This window comes from Musca autumnalis, unplaced genomic scaffold, assembly GCF_047663935.1.
Source record: "Musca autumnalis isolate F117 unplaced genomic scaffold, ASM4766393v1 scaffold_5, whole genome shotgun sequence".
Taxonomy (NCBI): domain Eukaryota; kingdom Metazoa; phylum Arthropoda; class Insecta; order Diptera; family Muscidae; genus Musca; species Musca autumnalis.
In genome coordinates this window covers 23814373-23836676 of record NW_027412088.1, presented here as the reverse complement: position 1 = coordinate 23836676, position 22304 = coordinate 23814373, and the positions used below count along the sequence as shown (strand labels likewise).

The following is a 22304-nucleotide window of genomic DNA, read 5'->3' as shown; positions in this document are numbered from 1 at the left end:
ACGAAACTAAGGAGAAAAATCTAATGATCTTTTCCTTTACTGACATATGAATTGTATGGTGTCTGAAGTAAATGAATGCTTTCGAGTAAAAAGTGGTAAAACTTGAAGATTCTTCCACGTAATAGAACAGAGCTTATGTGATTGTGGAATTAAAGGAATGAGAATGAAAGGAACTATATAAACGCAAGAGCTGGATATACTTCCTTGTCCGGAATAGTTCCTTGGAACTAGTTCGTTCCGGAACTACACAACTCTACAAAATACACGTCCCTCAGAAAATATTTCTCAAAAATGCGGCCGTAAAATTTTTTTTCAAAAAATCCACGTTCCTCAAAATTTTTTTTTCAAAACATTCACGTTCCTCAGAAAATATTTTTAAAAAATCCACGTGTCTCAAAAAAAAATTTAAAAATATCCAGGTCCCTTAAAAAATATTTACAACAAATTCATGTTCCTCAAAAAATAATTTAAGAAAAATTCACGTTCCTCTTAAAATATTTTTAAAAAATTCACGTTCCTTTAAAAATATTTGTAAAAAATCTAGATTTCTCTAAACATTATTTTTTAAAAATCCACGTCCCTCAAAAATAATTTAAAAAAATCCACGTTTCTCAAAAAATCCAGGCTTGGTAAAGTCCCTTAAAAAATATTCTTGGTTCTAACCCTAACGTACACATGTTTTTTATGTTCTTTGCTTTTAAAATTGTAAACAAATATTAAAAAATTATATGTAATTACTACCCAAAAAAAAAAAAACAAATGTCCTGTCCCATATTTCCCCAACCTCTTCCACATCTGATGTAGTCTCCACCAAAGTTAATCTGAGTTTAATTTCTGTTTAACATATTAACTACAACGCATTTTTTTACTCAATTATGTAGCAATTTTTTAACATCTTAGATAGCAAAGTAAATTGAAAAAAGGAATCCTTTTTTCCACATATTTTTGGTGGTTAACCTTGTTTACATCTGTGCCTTCGTTGTGTTGACCATTTGTCGACACAATTGACATAAATTTATTATTTTGTAATATATAACTTTTTTTCCACCGACTTTGTGTAAATCACAAACGTCAAAATGTTTTTATCATTATCCTTACTCCCTTGAGAGGTATAAAAAAGGAGAGAGGGAGACCATACAAAGAGACTGACATAAAACTTAAGTGGAATACATTTTGCCAAATGTGACCGCATTAAATTTCGTAAATCACGTTATTCGTCGTCGGTGTGCAAAAAGAACCCTTGGCATGACACAGCACACAACAGACATACATGTGTGAGGGATGAGTGGGGTGGGAGTTAAGTGGAAAAGGCCCAAAATACCCGTAATCCTAGGCAAAAATAAACTTAAGGTCTCTGCACACAAGCACGCACACAGAAGTGAAGTTCATGCCAAGGATGACAATGATGATGAAGCTGTTGGATTTGTTGGTTTTGCGGGGAGGGGGAACTGCTGTGGTGCCAAGTAAATTTTAGCACATTCCGGTGTCTGATGCTATGCCTCTTATGTGTTTTGCATTCAATTCCTAACTTTTTGTATATTTTTTGTGTGGAGAAATCGCATAGATCCAGTCCCCACACAAACCCATCAAAGACGAGGTAATCTGCAAAATGCAACGTCAATACCAATACCCCAAATACTACCTCTGCAATATTCACTCAATTCAAAACATTCATGTTTGTGGGTTCCACATCTAAAGGAATTTTTGCTGGGAGCCCAAAATCGCTACAAAAAATCATCCCTTCTTCTTCCTCTCTCCAAACCAGATTTGATTGCTCCACCATTTTGCCACAATGTTCAATGACGACAATGATGATGGCACACGCTCTTTTCTGCGCCATGGCTAAAAGTTTGCTTGACTTTGGCTTAAGCAGCTTTTCCGTTAGCAATTTGTAGAGCAACTCCCCTTTCTTTTGGCCACCCATTATTATTCCCCCCTCCACCATTCCAATCAATGTAAACGAATTCTAATAGAAAACGAAGTTCGAAAATCGATTTATTTTTTCTTCTTTGTTATTGTTTTTATGATTGTTTTCTTTCCCTTGATTTTATTTATTTTGTTGCCTTGCAAAGGAGGAGGAGCGTGGGGCAGGGATAATGGTGGGCTTATAAGTTTTAAATACTGAATGGGATTTTTTCTTTTTGATTTAATGACTTTTTGTTTGCTCAAGCCAAAGCAAATGCGCATCGTTTTAAAGGAAATTGAGATTGCCACAAAGAAAAATCGCAGATTGAAGAAATATTATTCATGCCACACTTTTGGTTTGGGATTTAAATTGTAATAGGGGTAATATTTTAAAATATCAAAATATTTAAAATATTAATATTGAAAGAAAAGTCCTAAAAAATCATAGATATACCAGCTTAGAGGGTCTAAAATTACTTCAAAAAACTTCTGAAATATTCCTAAAAATCCACGCTTAGTGGTCGTGAAGATTCCTTTAAAAATATTCTTAAAAATCCACGCTTAGTGGTCGTGAAGATTCCTTTAAAAATATTCTTAAAAATCCACGCTTAGTGGTCGTGAAGATTCCTTTAAAAATATTCTTAAAAATCCACGCTTAGTGGTCGTGAAGATTCCTTTAAAAATATTCTTAAAAATCCACGCTTAGTGGTCGTGAAGATTCCTTTAAAAATATTCTTAAAAATCCACGCTTAGTGGTCGTGAAGATTCCTTTAAAAATATTCTTAAAAAACCACTCTTAGTTGGCCTTAAAATTCCTCTAAAAATATTCTTAAAAATCCACGCTTAGTTGGCCTTAAAATTCCACTAAAAATATTCTTAAAAATCCACGCTTAGTTGGCCTTAAAATTCCTCTAAAAATATTCTTAAAAATCCACGCTTAGTTGGCCTTAAAACTCCTCTAAAAATGTTCTTAAAAAACCACTCTTAGTTGGCCTTAAAATTCCTCTAAAAATATTCTTAAAAATCCACGCTTAGTTGGCCTTAAAATTCCACTAAAAATATTCTTAAAAATCCACGCTTAGTTGGCCTTAAAATTCCTCTAAAAATATTCTAAAAAATCCACGCTTAGTTGGCCTTAAAATTCCTCTAAAAATATTCTTAAAAACCACGCTTAGTTGGCCTTAAAATTCCTCTATTCTTAAAAATCCACGCTTAGTTGGCCTTAAAATTCCTCTAAAAATATTCTTAAAAATCCACGCTTAGTTGGCCTTAAAATTCCTCTAAAAATATTCTTAAAAATCCACGCTTAGTTGGCCTTAAAATTCCTCTAAAAATATTCTTAAAAATCCACGCTTAGTTGGCCTTAAAATTCCTCTAAAAATATTCTTAAAAATCCACGCTTAGTTGGCCTTAAAATTCCTCTAAAAATATTCTTAAAAATCCACGCTTAGTTGGCCTTAAAATTCCTCTAAAAATATTCTTAAAAATCCACGCTAAGTTGGCCTTAAAATTCCTCTAAAAATATTCTTAAAAATGCACGCTTAGTTGGCCTTAAGATTGCTCAAAAAATATTCTTAAAAATGCACGCTTAGTTGGCCTTAAAATTCCTCTAAAAATATTCTTAAAAATCCACGCTTAGTTGGCCTTAAGATTGCTCAAAAAATATTCTTAAAAATCCACGCTTAGTTGGCCTTAAGAATGCTCAAAAAATATTCTTAAAAATCCTCGCTTAGTTGGCCTTAAGATTGCTCAAAAAATATTCTTAAAAATCCACGCTTAGTTGGCCTTAAGATTGCTCAAAAAATATTCTTAAAAATGCACGCTTAGTTGGCCTTAAGATTGCTCAAAAAATATTCTTAAAAATCCACGCTTAGTTGGCCTTAAGATTCCTCTAAAAATATTCTTAAAAATCCACGCTAAGTTGGCCTTAAAATTCCTCTAAAAATATTCTTAGAAATCCACGCTTAGTTGGCCTTAAAATTCCTCTAAAAATATTCTTAAAAATCCACGCTTAGTTGGCCTTAAAATTCCTCTAAAAATATTCTTAAAAATCCACGCTTAGTTGGCCTTAAAATTCCTCTAAAAATATTCTTAAAAATCCACGCTTAGTTGGCCTTAAAATTCCTCTAAAAATATTCTTAAAAATCCAAGCTTAGTTGGCCTTAAGATTGCTCAAAAAATATTCTTAAAAATCCACGCTTAGTTGGCCTTAAGATTGCTCAAAAATATTCTTAAAAATCCACGCTTAGTTGGCCTTAAGATTGCTCAAAAAATATTCTTAAAAATCCACGCTTAGTTGGCCTTAAGATTGCTCAAAAAATATTCTTAAAAATCCACGCTTAGTTGGCCTTAAGATTGCTCAAAAAATATTCTTAAAAATGCACGCTTAGTTGGCCTTAAGATTGCTCAAAAAATATTCTTAAAAATCCAAGCTTAGTTGGCCTTAAGATTGCTCAAAAAATATTCTTAAAAATCCACGCTTAGTTGGCCTTAAGATTGCTCAAAAAATATTCTTAAAAATCCACGCTTAGTTGGCCTTAAGATTGCTCAAAAAATATTCTTAAAAATGCACGCTTAGTTGGCCTTAAGATTGCTCAAAAAATATTCTTAAAAATCCAAGCTTAGTTGGCCTTAAGATTGCTCAAAAAATATTCTTAAAAATCCACGCTTAGTTGGCCTTAAGATTGCTCAAAAATATTCTTAAAAATCCACGCTTAGTTGGCCTTAAGATTGCTCAAAAAATATTCTTAAAAATCCACGCTTAGTTGGCCTTAAGATTGCTCAAAATATTCTTAAAAATCCACGCTTAGTTGGCCTTAAGATTGCTCAAAAAATATTCTTAAAAATCCACGCTTAGTTGGCCTTAAGATTGCTCAAAAATATTCTTAAAAATCCACGCTTAGTTGGCCTTAAGATTGCTCAAAAAATATTCTTAAAAATGCACGCTTAGTTGGCCTTAAAATTCCTCTAAAAATATTCTTAGAAATCCACGCTTAGTTGGCCTTAAAATTCCTCTAAAAATATTCTTAAAAATCCACGCTTAGTTGGCCTTAAAATTCCTCTAAAAATATTCTTAAAAATCCACGCTTAGTTGGCCTAAAAATTCCCCTAAAAATATTCTTAAAAATCCACGCTTAGTTGGCCTTAAAATTCCTCTAAAAATATTCTTAAAAATCCAAGCTTAGTTGGCCTTAAAATTCCTCTAAAAATATTCTTAAAAATCCACGCTTAGTTGGCCTTAAAATTCCTCTAAAAATATTCTTAGAAATCCACGCTTAGTTGGCCTTAAAATTCCTCTAAAAATATTCTTAAAAATCCACGCTTAGTTGGCCTTAAAATTCCTCTAAAAATATTCTTAAAAATGCACGCTTAGTTGGCCTTAAGATTGCTCAAAAAATATTCTTAAAAATCCAAGCTTAGTTGGCCTTAAGATTGCTCAAAAAATATTCTTAAAAATCCACGCTTAGTTGGCCTTAAGATTGCTCAAAAATATTCTTAAAAATCCACGCTTAGTTGGCCTTAAGATTGCTCAAAAAATATTCTTAAAAATCCACGCTTAGTTGGCCTTAAGATTGCTCAAAATATTCTTAAAAATCCACGCTTAGTTGGCCTTAAGATTGCTCAAAAAATATTCTTAAAAATCCACGCTTAGTTGGCCTTAAGATTGCTCAAAAATATTCTTAAAAATCCACGCTTAGTTGGCCTTAAGATTGCTCAAAAAATATTCTTAAAAATCCACGCTTAGTTGGCCTTAAGATTCCTCTAAAAATATTCTTAAAAATCCACGCTAAGTTGGCCTTAAAATTCCTCTAAAAATATTCTTAGAAATCCACGCTTAGTTGGCCTTAAAATTCCTCTAAAAATATTCTTAAAAATCCACGCTTAGTTGGCCTTAAAATTCCTCTAAAAATATTCTTAAAAATCCACGCTTAGTTGGCCTAAAAATTCCCCTAAAAATATTCTTAAAAATCCACGCTTAGTTGGCCTTAAAATTCCTCTAAAAATATTCTTAAAAATCCAAGCTTAGTTGGCCTTAAAATTCCTCTAAAAATATTCTTAAAAATCCACGCTTAGTTGGCCTTAAAATTCCTCTAAAAATATTCTTAGAAATCCACGCTTAGTTGGCCTTAAAATTCCTCTAAAAATATTCTTAAAAATCCACGCTTAGTTGGCCTTAAAATTCCTCTAAAAATATTCTTAAAAATCCACGCTTAGTTGGCCTTAAGATTGCTCAAAAAATATTCTTAAAAATCCACGCTTAGTTGGCCTTAAGATTGCTCAAAAAATATTCTTAAAAATCCACGCTTAGTTGGCCTTAAGATTGCTCAAAAATATTCTTAAAAATCCACGCTTAGTTGGCCTTAAGATTGCTCAAAAAATATTCTTAAAAATCCACGCTTAGTTGGCCTTAAGATTGCTCAAAAAATATTCTTAAAAATCCACGCTTAGTTGGTCTTAAAATTCCTCTAAAAATATTCTTAAAAATCCACGCTTAGTTGGCCTTAAGATTGCTCAAAAAATATTCTTAAAAATCCACGCTTAGTTGGCCTTAAGATTGCTCAAAAAATATTCTTAAAAATCCACGCTTAGTTGGCCTTAAGATTGCTCAAAAAATATTCTTAAAAATCCACGCTTAGTTGGCCTTAAAATTCCTCTAAAAATATTCTTAAAAATCCTCGCTTAGTTGGCCTTAAAATTCCTCTAAAAATATTCTTAAAAATCCACGCTTAGTTGGCCTTAAAATTCCTCTAAAAATATTCTTAAAAATCCTCGCTTAGTTGCCCTCAAAATTCCTCTAAAAATATTCTTAAAAATCCACGCTTAGTTGGCCTTAAAATTCCTCTAAAAATATTCTTAAAAATCCACGCTTAGTTGGCCTTAAGATTGCTCAAAAAATATTCTTAAAAATCCACGCTTAGTTGGCCTTAAGATTGCTCAAAAAATATTGTTAAAAATCCACGCTTAGTTGGCCTTAAGATTGCTCAAAAAATATTCATAAAAATCCACGCTTAGTTGGCCTTAAGATTGCTCAAAAAATATTCTTAAAAATCCACGCTTAGTTGGCCTTAAGATTGCTCAAAAAATATTCTTAAAAATCCACGCTTAGTTGCCCTCAAAATTCCTCTAAAAATATTCTTAAAAATCCACGCTTAGTTGGCCTTAAAATTCCTCTAAAAATATTCTTAAAAATCCACGCTTAGTTGGCCTTAAAATTCCTCTAAAAATATTCTTAAAAATCCACGCTTAGTTGGCCTTAAAATTCCTCTAAAAATATTCTTAAAAATCCTCGCTTAGTTGCCCTCAAAATTCCTTTAAAAATATTCTTAAAAATCCACGCTTAGTTGGCCTTAAAATTCCTCTAAAAATATTCTTAAAAATCCTCGCTTAGTTGGCCTTAAAATTCCTCTAAAAATATTCTTAAAAATCCACGCTTAGTTGGCCTTAAAATTCCTCTAAAAATATTCTTAAAAATCCTCGCTTAGTTGCCCTCAAAATTCCTCTAAAAATATTCTTAAAAATCCACGCTTAGTTGGCCTTAAAATTCCTCTAAAAATATTCTTAAAAATCCACGCTTAGTTGGCCTTAAGATTGCTCAAAAAATATTCTTAAAAATCCACGCTTAGTTGGCCTTAAGATTGCTCAAAAAATATTGTTAAAAATCCACGCTTAGTTGGCCTTAAGATTGCTCAAAAAATATTCATAAAAATCCACGCTTAGTTGGCCTTAAGATTGCTCAAAAAATATTCTTAAAAATCCACGCTTAGTTGGCCTTAAGATTGCTCAAAAAATATTCTTAAAAATCCACGCTTAGTTGCCCTCAAAATTCCTCTAAAAATATTCTTAAAAATCCACGCTTAGTTGGCCTTAAAATTCCTCTAAAAATATTCTTAAAAATCCACGCTTAGTTGGCCTTAAAATTCCTCTAAAAATATTCTTAAAAATCCACGCTTAGTTGGCCTTAAAATTCCTCTAAAAATATTCTTAAAAATCCTCGCTTAGTTGCCCTCAAAATTCCTTTAAAAATATTCTTAAAAATCCACGCTTAGTTGGCCTTAAAATTCCTCTAAAAATATTCTTAAAAATCCTCGCTTAGTTGGCCTTAAAATTCCTCTAAAAATATTCTTAAAAATCCACGCTTAGTTGGCCTTAAAATTCCTCTAAAAATATTCTTAAAAATCCTCGCTTAGTTGCCCTCAAAATTCCTCTAAAAATATTCTTAAAAATCCACGCTTAGTTGGCCTTAAAATTCCTCTAAAAATATTCTTAAAAATCCACGCTTAGTTGGCCTTAAGATTGCTCAAAAAATATTGTTAAAAATCCACGCTTAGTTGGCCTTAAGATTGCTCAAAAAATATTCTTAAAAATCCACGCTTAGTTGGCCTAAGGTTGCTCAAAAAATATTCTTAAAAATCCACGCTTAGTTGGCCTTAAAATTCCTCTAAAAATATTCTTAAAAATCCACGCTTAGTTGGCCTTAAAATTCCTCTAAAAATATTCTTAAAAATCCACGCTTAGTTGGCCTTAAAATTCCTCTAAAAATATTCTTAAAAATCCACGCTTAGTTGGCCTTAAAATTCCTCTAAAAATATTCTTAAAAATCCACGCTTAGTTGGCCTTAAGATTGCTCAAAAAATATTCTTAAAAATCCACGCTTAGTTGGCCTTAAGATTGCTCAAAAAATATTCTTAAAAATCCATGCTTAGTTGGACTTAAGATTGCTCAAAAAATATTCTTAAAAATCCACGCTTAGTTGGCCTTAAGATTGCTCAAAAAATATTCTTAAAAATCCACGCTTAGTTGGCCATAAGATTGCTCAAAAAATATTCTTAAAAATCCACGCTTAGTTGGCCTTAAGATTGCTCAAAAAATATTCTTAAAAATCCACGCTTAGTTGGCCTTAAGATTGCTCAAAAAATATTCTTAAAAATCCACGCTTAGTTGGCCTTAAGATTGCTCAAAAAATATTCTTAAAAATCCACGCTTAGTTGGCCTTAAGATTGCTCAAAAAATATTCTTAAAAATCCACGCTTAGTTGGCCTTAAGATTGCTCAAAAAAATATTCTTAAAAATCCACGCTTAGTTGGCCTTAAGATTGCTCAAAAAATATTCTTAAAAATCCACGCTTAGTTGGCCTTAAGATTGCTCAAAAAATATTCTTTAAAATCCACGCTTAGTTGGCCTTAAGATTGCTCAAAAAATATTCTTTAAAATCCACGCTTAGTTGGCCTTAAGATTGCTCAAAAAATATTCTTTAAAATCCACGCTTAGTTGGCCTTAAGATTGCTCAAAAAAATATTCTTAAAAATCCACGCTTAGTTGGCCTTAAGATTGCTCAAAAAATATTCTTAAAAATCCACGCTTAGTTGGCCTTAAGATTGCTCAAAAAATATTCTTTAAAATCCACGCTTAGTTGGCCTTAAGATTGCTCAAAAAATATTCTTTAAAATCCACGCTTAGTTGGCCTTAAAATTCCTCTAAAAATATTCTTAAAAATCCACGCTTAGTTGGCCTTAAAATTCCTCCAAAAATATTCTTAAAAATCCACGCTTAGTTGGCCTTAAAATTCCTCTAAAAATATTCTTAAAAATCCACGCTTAGTTGGCCTTAAGATTCCTCTAAAAATATTCTTAAAAATCCACGCTTAGTTGGCCTTAAAATTCCTCTAAAAATATTCTTAAAAATCCACGCTTAGTTGGCCTTAAGATTCCTCTAAAAATATTCTTAAAAATCCACGCTTAGTTGGCCTTAAGATTGCTCAAAAAATATTCTTAAAAATCCACGCTTAGTTGGCCTTAAGATTGCTCAAAAAATATTCTTAAAAATCCACGCTTAGTTGGCCTTAAGATTGCTCAAAAAATATTCTTAAAAATCCACGCTTAGTTGGCCTTAAAATTTCTCAAAAAAATATTCTTAAAAATCCACGCTTAGTTGGCCTTAAAATTCCTCTAAAAATATTCTTAAAAATCCACGCTTAGTTGGCCTTAAAATTCCTCTAAAAATATTCTTAAAAATCCACGCTTAGTTGGCCTTAAGATTGCTAAAAAAATATTCCTAAAAATCCACGCTTAGCTGGCCTTAAGATTGCTCAAAAAATATTCTTAAAAATCCACGCTTAGTTGGCCTTAAAATTCCTCTAAAAATATTCTTAAAAATCCACACTTAGTTGGCCTTAAAATTCCTCTAAAAATATTCTTAAAAATCCACGTTTAGTTGGCCTTAAGATTGCTCAAAAAATATTCTTAAAAATCCACGCTTAGTTGGCCTTAAGATTGCTCAAAAAATATTCTTAAAAATCCACGCTTAGTTGGCCTTAAAATTCCTCTAAAAATATTTTAAAAAAATCCACGCTTAGTTGGCCTTAAGATTCCTCGCAAAATATTCTTAAAAGTCCAGGCTTAGTTGGCCTTATGATTCTTCAAAAAATATTCTTAAAAATCCACGCTTAGTTGGCCTTAAAATTGCTCTAAAAATATTCTTAAAAATCCACGCTTAGTTGGCCTTAAAATTCCTCTAAAAATATTCTTAAAAATCCACGCTTAGTTGGCCTTAAAATTCCTCTTAAAATATTCTTAAAAATCCACGCTTAGTTGGCCTTAAAATTCCTCAAAAAATATTCTTAAAAATCCACGCTTAGTTGGCCTTAAAATTCCTCTAAAAATATTCTTAAAAATCCACGCTTAGTTGGCCTTAAAATTCCTCTAAAAATATTCTTAAAAATCCACGCTTAGTTGGCCTTAAAATTCCTCTAAAAATATTCTTAAAAACCACGCTTAGTTGGCCTTAAAATTCCTCTAAAAATATTCTTAAAAACCACGCTTAGTTGTCCTTAAAATTCCTCTAAAAATAGTCTTAAAAATCCACGCTTAGTTGGCCTTAAAATTCCTCTAAAAATATTCTTAAAAAATCCACGCTTAGTTGGCCTTATGATTCTTCAAAAAATATTGTTAAAAATCCACGCTTAGTTGGCCTTAAAATTCCTCTAAAAATATTCTTAAAAACCACGCTTAGTTGGCCTTAAAATTCCTCTAAAAATATTCTTAAAAACCACGCTTAGTTGGCCTTAAAATTGCTCTAAAATATTCTTAAAAATACACGCTTATTTGGCCTTAAAATTCCTCTAAAAATATTCTTAAAAATCCACGCTTAGTTGGCCTTAAAATTCCTCTAAAAATATTCTTAAAAATCCACGCTTAGTTGGCCTTAAGATTGCTCAAAAAATATTCTTAAAAATCAACGCTTAGTTGTCGTGAAGATTCCTCTAAAAATATTCTTAAAAATCCACGCTTAGTTGGCCTTAAAATTCCTCTAAAAATATTCTTAAAAATCCACGCTTAGTTGGCCTTAAAATTCCTCTAAAAATATTCTTAAAAATCCACGCTTAGTTGGCCTTAAAATTCCTCTAAAAATATTCTTAAAAATCCACGCTTAGTTGGCCTTAAAATTCCTCTAAAAATATTCTTAAAAATCCACGCTTAGTTGGCCTTAAAATTCCTCTAAAAATATTCTTAAAAATCCACGCTTAGTTGGCCTTAAAATTCCTCTAAAAATATTCTTAAAAATCCACGCTTAGTGGGCCTGAAGATGTTGCAAGTTCCCAATAAGTATGGCACTAAAAAATGTCCATGCTAATGAATAATGAACCAAATTAAGAATGTTACATGCCAATTGACTTCTTTCCCAGAATTTGAATGCAGAACCTCTGCACGTGATTCATGCGTTTTTAATTCCTAATCTTAAAACTTAAAATTAATTCGCTTTTCAAAAAAAAAAACGAAAAAAAAATCTTCCAAATCATTAACATATTATTTCTGACTTTGGTTGGAATGCCACCAACCATACGACGAAAGCGGACAAAAAAAGAAGTGATTTTTCAATTAAATAATCCTGGCAGAATTTAATTTGCCTAAGTGGTGGCAGCAAAAATGCTAAACAGTCTGCTTCCAGATACAATTGGAATAAAACTTCAAGACCCATGTGCATCCAAGTGACTGTCTGTCTGTCTTTCTTCTGTTCATTCATGTTGAGAATATTTGGCTGTAATAAATTCAATACGAACCTGTATATAAGTTTACGGCGTACACTGCGTTTGAAAAATCCCGAACAACCATTACATGCTAGTATTCCATAATGTTTGCCCGAACTGGTGTCGCCACACACAACACAGATGAGACCAAGATTTTGAACTTTCTGGCGAGGCACAGTTAGGCAGGTTGCTTCATTTGCCGATATTGAGGTGGATACGGAGGCTGTTGATGTGGGTGGCATCGAAGATGGTGGTCCTCCAGATGAGGTGGAGGAATGTGGTGGCGCCGTTGAAGATGATGCTGTTGTTGCTGTTTGTGATCGACCAGGATTCGTTGTATCATTTGCAGCTGAGGCTGCCGCTGCTGCTGCAGCCGCCGCAGCGGCGGCCGCTGTATGATGATTCCATGGCGGCATCAAACGATTTTGGGGCGGTGTACAACATAATCTGTTAGGATTTGGTGGCATATCTGAAATTAAAAGGCCAAAGACATTTAGAAAATATGTAACAATTTTTAAAAAAGATTTTAAAGAATATGGAGATGCCAACAGCTATTGTCAAAGTGGTCGTGGTCGTCGTCGTCATTGTTGCTGGTTACGACAACAACGAAAATGACAAATAGACCATTGCAGAAGGCTTTTTAGTTAATTTGAATTTTATTACTGTCGCCTTTTTATTGTTATTGTTGTTCTTTGTTTGTTTAGTTTGTTGAAATGTGCTTCGGGTATTTTTGCATGTATGGCAGAGCCTCATCTCCCTTTTGTTAGTCACTTTGGTTTACTTCCCTTTTTATCACACCAAACTGGTGGCTATGACATACTTAGCATAATTTCCACCACCAACATGGAACTATTATTTTGACGCCTTGTGTGGATGTACTACACAGGAGCATGGTATGAAACGAAGTTAAGGGGATATTGACGTTAGAAGTTATGGTTACAAAAATATTCTTAAAAATCCTCACTTAGTGCGTCTAAAGGAGGTTCAGAAAATATTCCTAAAAATCGTTCCTAGTGGGTCTAAAAGAGGTGCTGTTTTATATTTTATATTTTATATTTTATATTTTATATTTTATATTTTATATTTTATATTTTATATTTTATATTTTATATTTTATATTTTATATTTTATATTTTATATTTTATATTTTATATTTTATATTTTATATTTTATATTTTATATTTTATATTTTATATTTTATATTTTATATTTTATATTTTATATTTTATATTTTATATTTTATATTTTATATTTTATATTTTATATTTTATATTTTATATTTTATATTTTATATTTTATATTTTATATTTTATATTTTATATTTTATATTTTATATTTTATATTTTATATTTTATATTTTATATTTTATATTTTATATTTTATATTTTATATTTTATATTTTATATTTTATATTTTATATTTTATATTTTATATTTTATATTTTATATTTTATATTTTATATTTTATATTTTATATTTTATATTTTATATTTTATATTTTATATTTTATATTTTATATTTTATATTTTATATTTTATATTTTATATTTTATATTTTATATTTTATATTTTATATTTTATATTTTATATTTTATATTTTATATTTTATATTTTATATTTTATATTTTATATTTTATATTTTATATTTTATATTTTATATTTTATATTTTATATTTTATATTTTATATTTTATATTTTATATTTTATATTTTATATTTTATATTTTATATTTTATATTTTATATTTTATATTTTATATTTTATATTTTATATTTTATATTTTATATTTTATATTTTATATTTTATATTTTATATTTTATATTTTATATTTTATATTTTATATTTTATATTTTATATTTTATATTTTATATTTTATATTTTATATTTTATATTTTATATTTTATATTTTATATTTTATATTTTATATTTTATATTTTATATTTTATATTTTATATTTTATATTTTATATTTTATATTTTATATTTTATATTTTATATTTTATATTTTATATTTTATATTTTATATTTTATATTTTATATTTTATATTTTATATTTTATATTTTATATTTTATATTTTATATTTTATATTTTATATTTTATATTTTATATTTTATATTTTATATTTTATATTTTATATTTTATATTTTATATTTTATATTTTATATTTTATATTTTATATTTTATATTTTATATTTTATATTTTATATTTTATATTTTATATTTTATATTTTATATTTTATATTTTATATTTTATATTTTATATTTTATATTTTATATTTTATATTTTATATTTTATATTTTATATTTTATATTTTATATTTTATATTTTATATTTTATATTTTATATTTTATATTTTATATTTTATATTTTATATTTTATATTTTATATTTTATATTTTATATTTTATATTTTATATTTTATATTTTATATTTTATATTTTATATTTTATATTTTATATTTTATATTTTATATTTTATATTTTATATTTTATATTTTATATTTTATATTTTATATTTTATATTTTATATTTTATATTTTATATTTTATATTTTATATTTTATATTTTATATTTTATATTTTATATTTTATATTTTATATTTTATATTTTATATTTTATATTTTATATTTTATATTTTATATTTTATATTTTATATTTTATATTTTATATTTTATATTTTATATTTTATATTTTATATTTTATATTTTATATTTTATATTTTATATTTTATATTTTATATTTTATATTTTATATTTTATATTTTATATTTTATATTTTATATTTTATATTTTATATTTTATATTTTATATTTTATATTTTATATTTTATATTTTATATTTTATATTTTATATTTTATATTTTATATTTTATATTTTATATTTTATATTTTATATTTTATATTTTATATTTTATATTTTATATTTTATATTTTATATTTTATATTTTATATTTTATATTTTATATTTTATATTTTATATTTTATATTTTATATTTTATATTTTATATTTTATATTTTATATTTTATATTTTATATTTTATATTTTATATTTTATATTTTATATTTTATATTTTATATTTTATATTTTATATTTTATATTTTATATTTTATATTTTATATTTTATATTTTATATTTTATATTTTATATTTTATATTTTATATTTTATATTTTATATTTTATATTTTATATTTTATATTTTATATTTTATATTTTATATTTTATATTTTATATTTTATATTTTATATTTTATATTTTATATTTTATATTTTATATTTTATATTTTATATTTTATATTTTATATTTTATATTTTATATTTTATATTTTATATTTTATATTTTATATTTTATATTTTATATTTTATATTTTATATTTTATATTTTATATTTTATATTTTATATTTTATATTTTATATTTTATATTTTATATTTTATATTTTATATTTTATATTTTATATTTTATATTTTATATTTTATATTTTATATTTTATATTTTATATTTTATATTTTATATTTTATATTTTATATTTTATATTTTATATTTTATATTTTATATTTTATATTTTATATTTTATATTTTATATTTTATATTTTATATTTTATATTTTATATTTTATATTTTATATTTTATATTTTATATTTTATATTTTATATTTTATATTTTATATTTTATATTTTATATTTTATATTTTATATTTTATATTTTATATTTTATATTTTATATTTTATATTTTATATTTTATATTTTATATTTTATATTTTATATTTTATATTTTATATTTTATATTTTATATTTTATATTTTATATTTTATATTTTATATTTTATATTTTATATTTTATATTTTATATTTTATATTTTATATTTTATATTTTATATTTTATATTTTATATTTTATATTTTATATTTTATATTTTATATTTTATATTTTATATTTTATATTTTATATTTTATATTTTATATTTTATATTTTATATTTTATATTTTATATTTTATATTTTATATTTTATATTTTATATTTTATATTTTATATTTTATATTTTATATTTTATATTTTATATTTTATATTTTATATTTTATATTTTATATTTTATATTTTATATTTTATATTTTATATTTTATATTTTATATTTTATATTTTATATTTTATATTTTATATTTTATATTTTATATTTTATATTTTATATTTTATATTTTATATTTTATATTTTATATTTTATATTTTATATTTTATATTTTATATTTTATATTTTATATTTTATATTTTATATTTTATATTTTATATTTTATATTTTATATTTTATATTTTATATTTTATATTTTATATTTTATATTTTATATTTTATATTTTATATTTTATATTTTATATTTTATATTTTATATTTTATATTTTATATTTTATATTTTATATTTTATATTTTATATTTTATATTTTATATTTTATATTTTATATTTTATATTTTATATTTTATATTTTATATTTTATATTTTATATTTTATATTTTATATTTTATATTTTATATTTTATATTTTATATTTTATATTTTATATTTTATATTTTATATTTTATATTTTATATTTTATATTTTATATTTTATATTTTATATTTTATATTTTATATTTTATATTTTATATTTTATATTTTATATTTTATATTTTATATTTTATATTTTATATTTTATATTTTATATTTTATATTTTATATTTTATATTTTATATTTTATATTTTATATTTTATATTTTATATTTTATATTTTATATTTTATATTTTATATTTTATATTTTATATTTTATATTTTATATTTTATATTTTATATTTTATATTTTATATTTTATATTTTATATTTTATATTTTATATTTTATATTTTATATTTTATATTTTATATTTTATATTTTATATTTTATATTTTATATTTTATATTTTATATTTTATATTTTATATTTTATATTTTATATTTTATATTTTATATTTTATATTTTATATTTTATATTTTATATTTTATATTTTATATTTTATATTTTATATTTTATATTTTATATTTTATATTTTATATTTTATATTTTATATTTTATATTTTATATTTTATATTTTATATTTTATATTTTATATTTTATATTTTATATTTTATATTTTATATTTTATATTTTATATTTTATATTTTATATTTTATATTTTATATTTTATATTTTATATTTTATATTTTATATTTTATATTTTATATTTTATATTTTATATTTTATATTTTATATTTTATATTTTATATTTTATATTTTATATTTTATATTTTATATTTTATATTTTATATTTTATATTTTATATTTTATATTTTATATTTTATATTTTATATTTTATATTTTATATTTTATATTTTATATTTTATATTTTATATTTTATATTTTATATTTTATATTTTATATTTTATATTTTATATTTTATATTTTATATTTTATATTTTATATTTTATATTTTATATTTTATATTTTATATTTTATATTTTATATTTTATATTTTATATTTTATATTTTATATTTTATATTTTATATTTTATATTTTATATTTTATATTTTATATTTTATATTTTATATTTTATATTTTATATTTTATATTTTATATTTTATATTTTATATTTTATATTTTATATTTTATATTTTATATTTTATATTTTATATTTTATATTTTATATTTTATATTTTATATTTTATATTTTATATTTTATATTTTATATTTTATATTTTATATTTTATATTTTATATTTTATATTTTATATTTTATATTTTATATTTTATATTTTATATTTTATATTTTATATTTTATATTTTATATTTTATATTTTATATTTTATATTTTATATTTTATATTTTATATTTTATATTTTATATTTTATATTTTATATTTTATATTTTATATTTTATATTTTATATTTTATATTTTATATTTTATATTTTATATTTTATATTTTATATTTTATATTTTATATTTTATATTTTATATTTTATATTTTATATTTTATATTTTATATTTTATATTTTATATTTTATATTTTATATTTTATATTTTATATTTTATATTTTATATTTTATATTTTATATTTTATATTTTATATTTTATATTTTATATTTTATATTTTATATTTTATATTTTATATTTTATATTTTATATTTTATATTTTATATTTTATATTTTATATTTTATATTTTATATTTTATATTTTATATTTTATATTTTATATTTTATATTTTATATTTTATATTTTATATTTTATATTTTATATTTTATATTTTATATTTTATATTTTATATTTTATATTTTATATTTTATATTTTATATTTTATATTTTATATTTTATATTTTATATTTTATATTTTATATTTTATATTTTATATTTTATATTTTATATTTTATATTTTATATTTTATATTTTATATTTTATATTTTATATTTTATATTTTATATTTTATATTTTATATTTTATATTTTATATTTTATATTTTATATTTTATATTTTATATTTTATATTTTATATTTTATATTTTATATTTTATATTTTATATTTTATATTTTATATTTTATATTTTATATTTTATATTTTATATTTTATATTTTATATTTTATATTTTATATTTTATATTTTATATTTTATATTTTATATTTTATATTTTATATTTTATATTTTATATTTTATATTTTATATTTTATATTTTATATTTTATATTTTATATTTTATATTTTATATTTTATATTTTATATTTTATATTTTATATTTTATATTTTATATTTTATATTTTATATTTTATATTTTATATTTTATATTTTATATTTTATATTTTATATTTTATATTTTATATTTTATATTTTATATTTTATATTTTATATTTTATATTTTATATTTTATATTTTATATTTTATATTTTATATTTTATATTTTATATTTTATATTTTATATTTTATATTTTATATTTTATATTTTATATTTTATATTTTATATTTTATATTTTATATTTTATATTTTATATTTTATATTTTATATTTTATATTTTATATTTTATATTTTATATTTTATATTTTATATTTTATATTTTATATTTTATATTTTATATTTTATATTTTATATTTTATATTTTATATTTTATATTTTATATTTTATATTTTATATTTTATATTTTATATTTTATATTTTATATTTTATATTTTATATTTTATATTTTATATTTTATATTTTATATTTTATATTTTATATTTTATATTTTATATTTTATATTTTATATTTTATATTTTATATTTTATATTTTATATTTTATATTTTATATTTTATATTTTATATTTTATATTTTATATTTTATATTTTATATTTTATATTTTATATTTTATATTTTATATTTTATATTTTATATTTTATATTTTATATTTTATATTTTATATTTTATATTTTATATTTTATATTTTATATTTTATATTTTATATTTTATATTTTATATTTTATATTTTATATTTTATATTTTATATTTTATATTTTATATTTTATATTTTATATTTTATATTTTATATTTTATATTTTATATTTTATATTTTATATTTTATATTTTATATTTTATATTTTATATTTTATATTTTATATTTTATATTTTATATTTTATATTTTATATTTTATATTTTATATTTTATATTTTATATTTTATATTTTATATTTTATATTTTATATTTTATATTTTATATTTTATATTTTATATTTTATATTTTATATTTTATATTTTATATTTTATATTTTATATTTTATATTTTATATTTTATATTTTATATTTTATATTTTATATTTTATATTTTATATTTTATATTTTATATTTTATATTTTATATTTTATATTTTATATTTTATATTTTATATTTTATATTTTATATTTTATATTTTATATTTTATATTTTATATTTTATATTTTATATTTTATATTTTATATTTTATATTTTATATTTTATATTTTATATTTTATATTTTATATTTTATATTTTATATTTTATATTTTATATTTTATATTTTATATTTTATATTTTATATTTTATATTTTATATTTTATATTTTATATTTTATATTTTATATTTTATATTTTATATTTTATATTTTATATTTTATATTTTATATTTTATATTTTATATTTTATATTTTATATTTTATATTTTATATTTTATATTTTATATTTTATATTTTATATTTTATATTTTATATTTTATATTTTATATTTTATATTTTATATTTTATATTTTATATTTTATATTTTATATTTTATATTTTATATTTTATATTTTATATTTTATATTTTATATTTTATATTTTATATTTTATATTTTATATTTTATATTTTATATTTTATATTTTATATTTTATATTTTATATTTTATATTTTATATTTTATATTTTATATTTTATATTTTATATTTTATATTTTATATTTTATATTTTATATTTTATATTTTATATTTTATATTTTATATTTTATATTTTATATTTTATATTTTATATTTTATATTTTATATTTTATATTTTATATTTTATATTTTATATTTTATATTTTATATTTTATATTTTATATTTTATATTTTATATTTTATATTTTATATTTTATATTTTATATTTTATATTTTATATTTTATATTTTATATTTTATATTTTATATTTTATATTTTATATTTTATATTTTATATTTTATATTTTATATTTTATATTTTATATTTTATATTTTATATTTTATATTTTATATTTTATATTTTATATTTTATATTTTATATTTTATATTTTATATTTTATATTTTATATTTTATATTTTATATTTTATATTTTATATTTTATATTTTATATTTTATATTTTATATTTTATATTTTATATTTTATATTTTATATTTTATATTTTATATTTTATATTTTATATTTTATATTTTATATTTTATATTTTATATTTTATATTTTATATTTTATATTTTATATTTTATATTTTATATTTTATATTTTATATTTTATATTTTATATTTTATATTTTATATTTTATATTTTATATTTTATATTTTATATTTTATATTTTATATTTTATATTTTATATTTTATATTTTATATTTTATATTTTATATTTTATATTTTATATTTTATATTTTATATTTTATATTTTATATTTTATATTTTATATTTTATATTTTATATTTTATATTTTATATTTTATATTTTATATTTTATATTTTATATTTTATATTTTATATTTTATATTTTATATTTTATATTTTATATTTTATATTTTATATTTTATATTTTATATTTTATATTTTATATTTTATATTTTATATTTTATATTTTATATTTTATATTTTATATTTTATATTTTATATTTTATATTTTATATTTTATATTTTATATTTTATATTTTATATTTTATATTTTATATTTTATATTTTATATTTTATATTTTATATTTTATATTTTATATTTTATATTTTATATTTTATATTTTATATTTTATATTTTATATTTTATATTTTATATTTTATATTTTATATTTTATATTTTATATTTTATATTTTATATTTTATATTTTATATTTTATATTTTATATTTTATATTTTATATTTTATATTTTATATTTTATATTTTATATTTTATATTTTATATTTTATATTTTATATTTTATATTTTATATTTTATATTTTATATTTTATATTTTATATTTTATATTTTATATTTTATATTTTATATTTTATATTTTATATTTTATATTTTATATTTTATATTTTATATTTTATATTTTATATTTTATATTTTATATTTTATATTTTATATTTTATATTTTATATTTTATATTTTATATTTTATATTTTATATTTTATATTTTATATTTTATATTTTATATTTTATATTTTATATTTTATATTTTATATTTTATATTTTATATTTTATATTTTATATTTTATATTTTATATTTTATATTTTATATTTTATATTTTATATTTTATATTTTATATTTTATATTTTATATTTTATATTTTATATTTTATATTTTATATTTTATATTTTATATTTTATATTTTATATTTTATATTTTATATTTTATATTTTATATTTTATATTTTATATTTTATATTTTATATTTTATATTTTATATTTTATATTTTATATTTTATATTTTATATTTTATATTTTATATTTTATATTTTATATTTTATATTTTATATTTTATATTTTATATTTTATATTTTATATTTTATATTTTATATTTTATATTTTATATTTTATATTTTATATTTTATATTTTATATTTTATATTTTATATTTTATATTTTATATTTTATATTTTATATTTTATATTTTATATTTTATATTTTATATTTTATATTTTATATTTTATATTT

At 18.8% G+C, this 22304-nt stretch overlaps 1 protein-coding gene across 1 annotated transcript in view; it reads right to left on the bottom strand.

Annotated features, from left to right (window-relative positions):
- Hr51 (photoreceptor-specific nuclear hormone receptor 51) overlaps window positions 1-22304 on the bottom strand; it is an 81066-nt gene that overhangs the window by 40246 nt on the left and 18516 nt on the right. Inside the window, exons 2-3 of the mRNA XM_073991429.1 lie at window positions 12255-12398; window positions 11963-12119 (exon numbers count right to left, since the gene is read on the bottom strand). Of these exons, the coding sequence (XP_073847530.1) occupies window positions 11963-12119; window positions 12255-12398 (301 nt within the window). The remainder of the gene's footprint in view (window positions 1-11962; window positions 12120-12254; window positions 12399-22304) is intronic.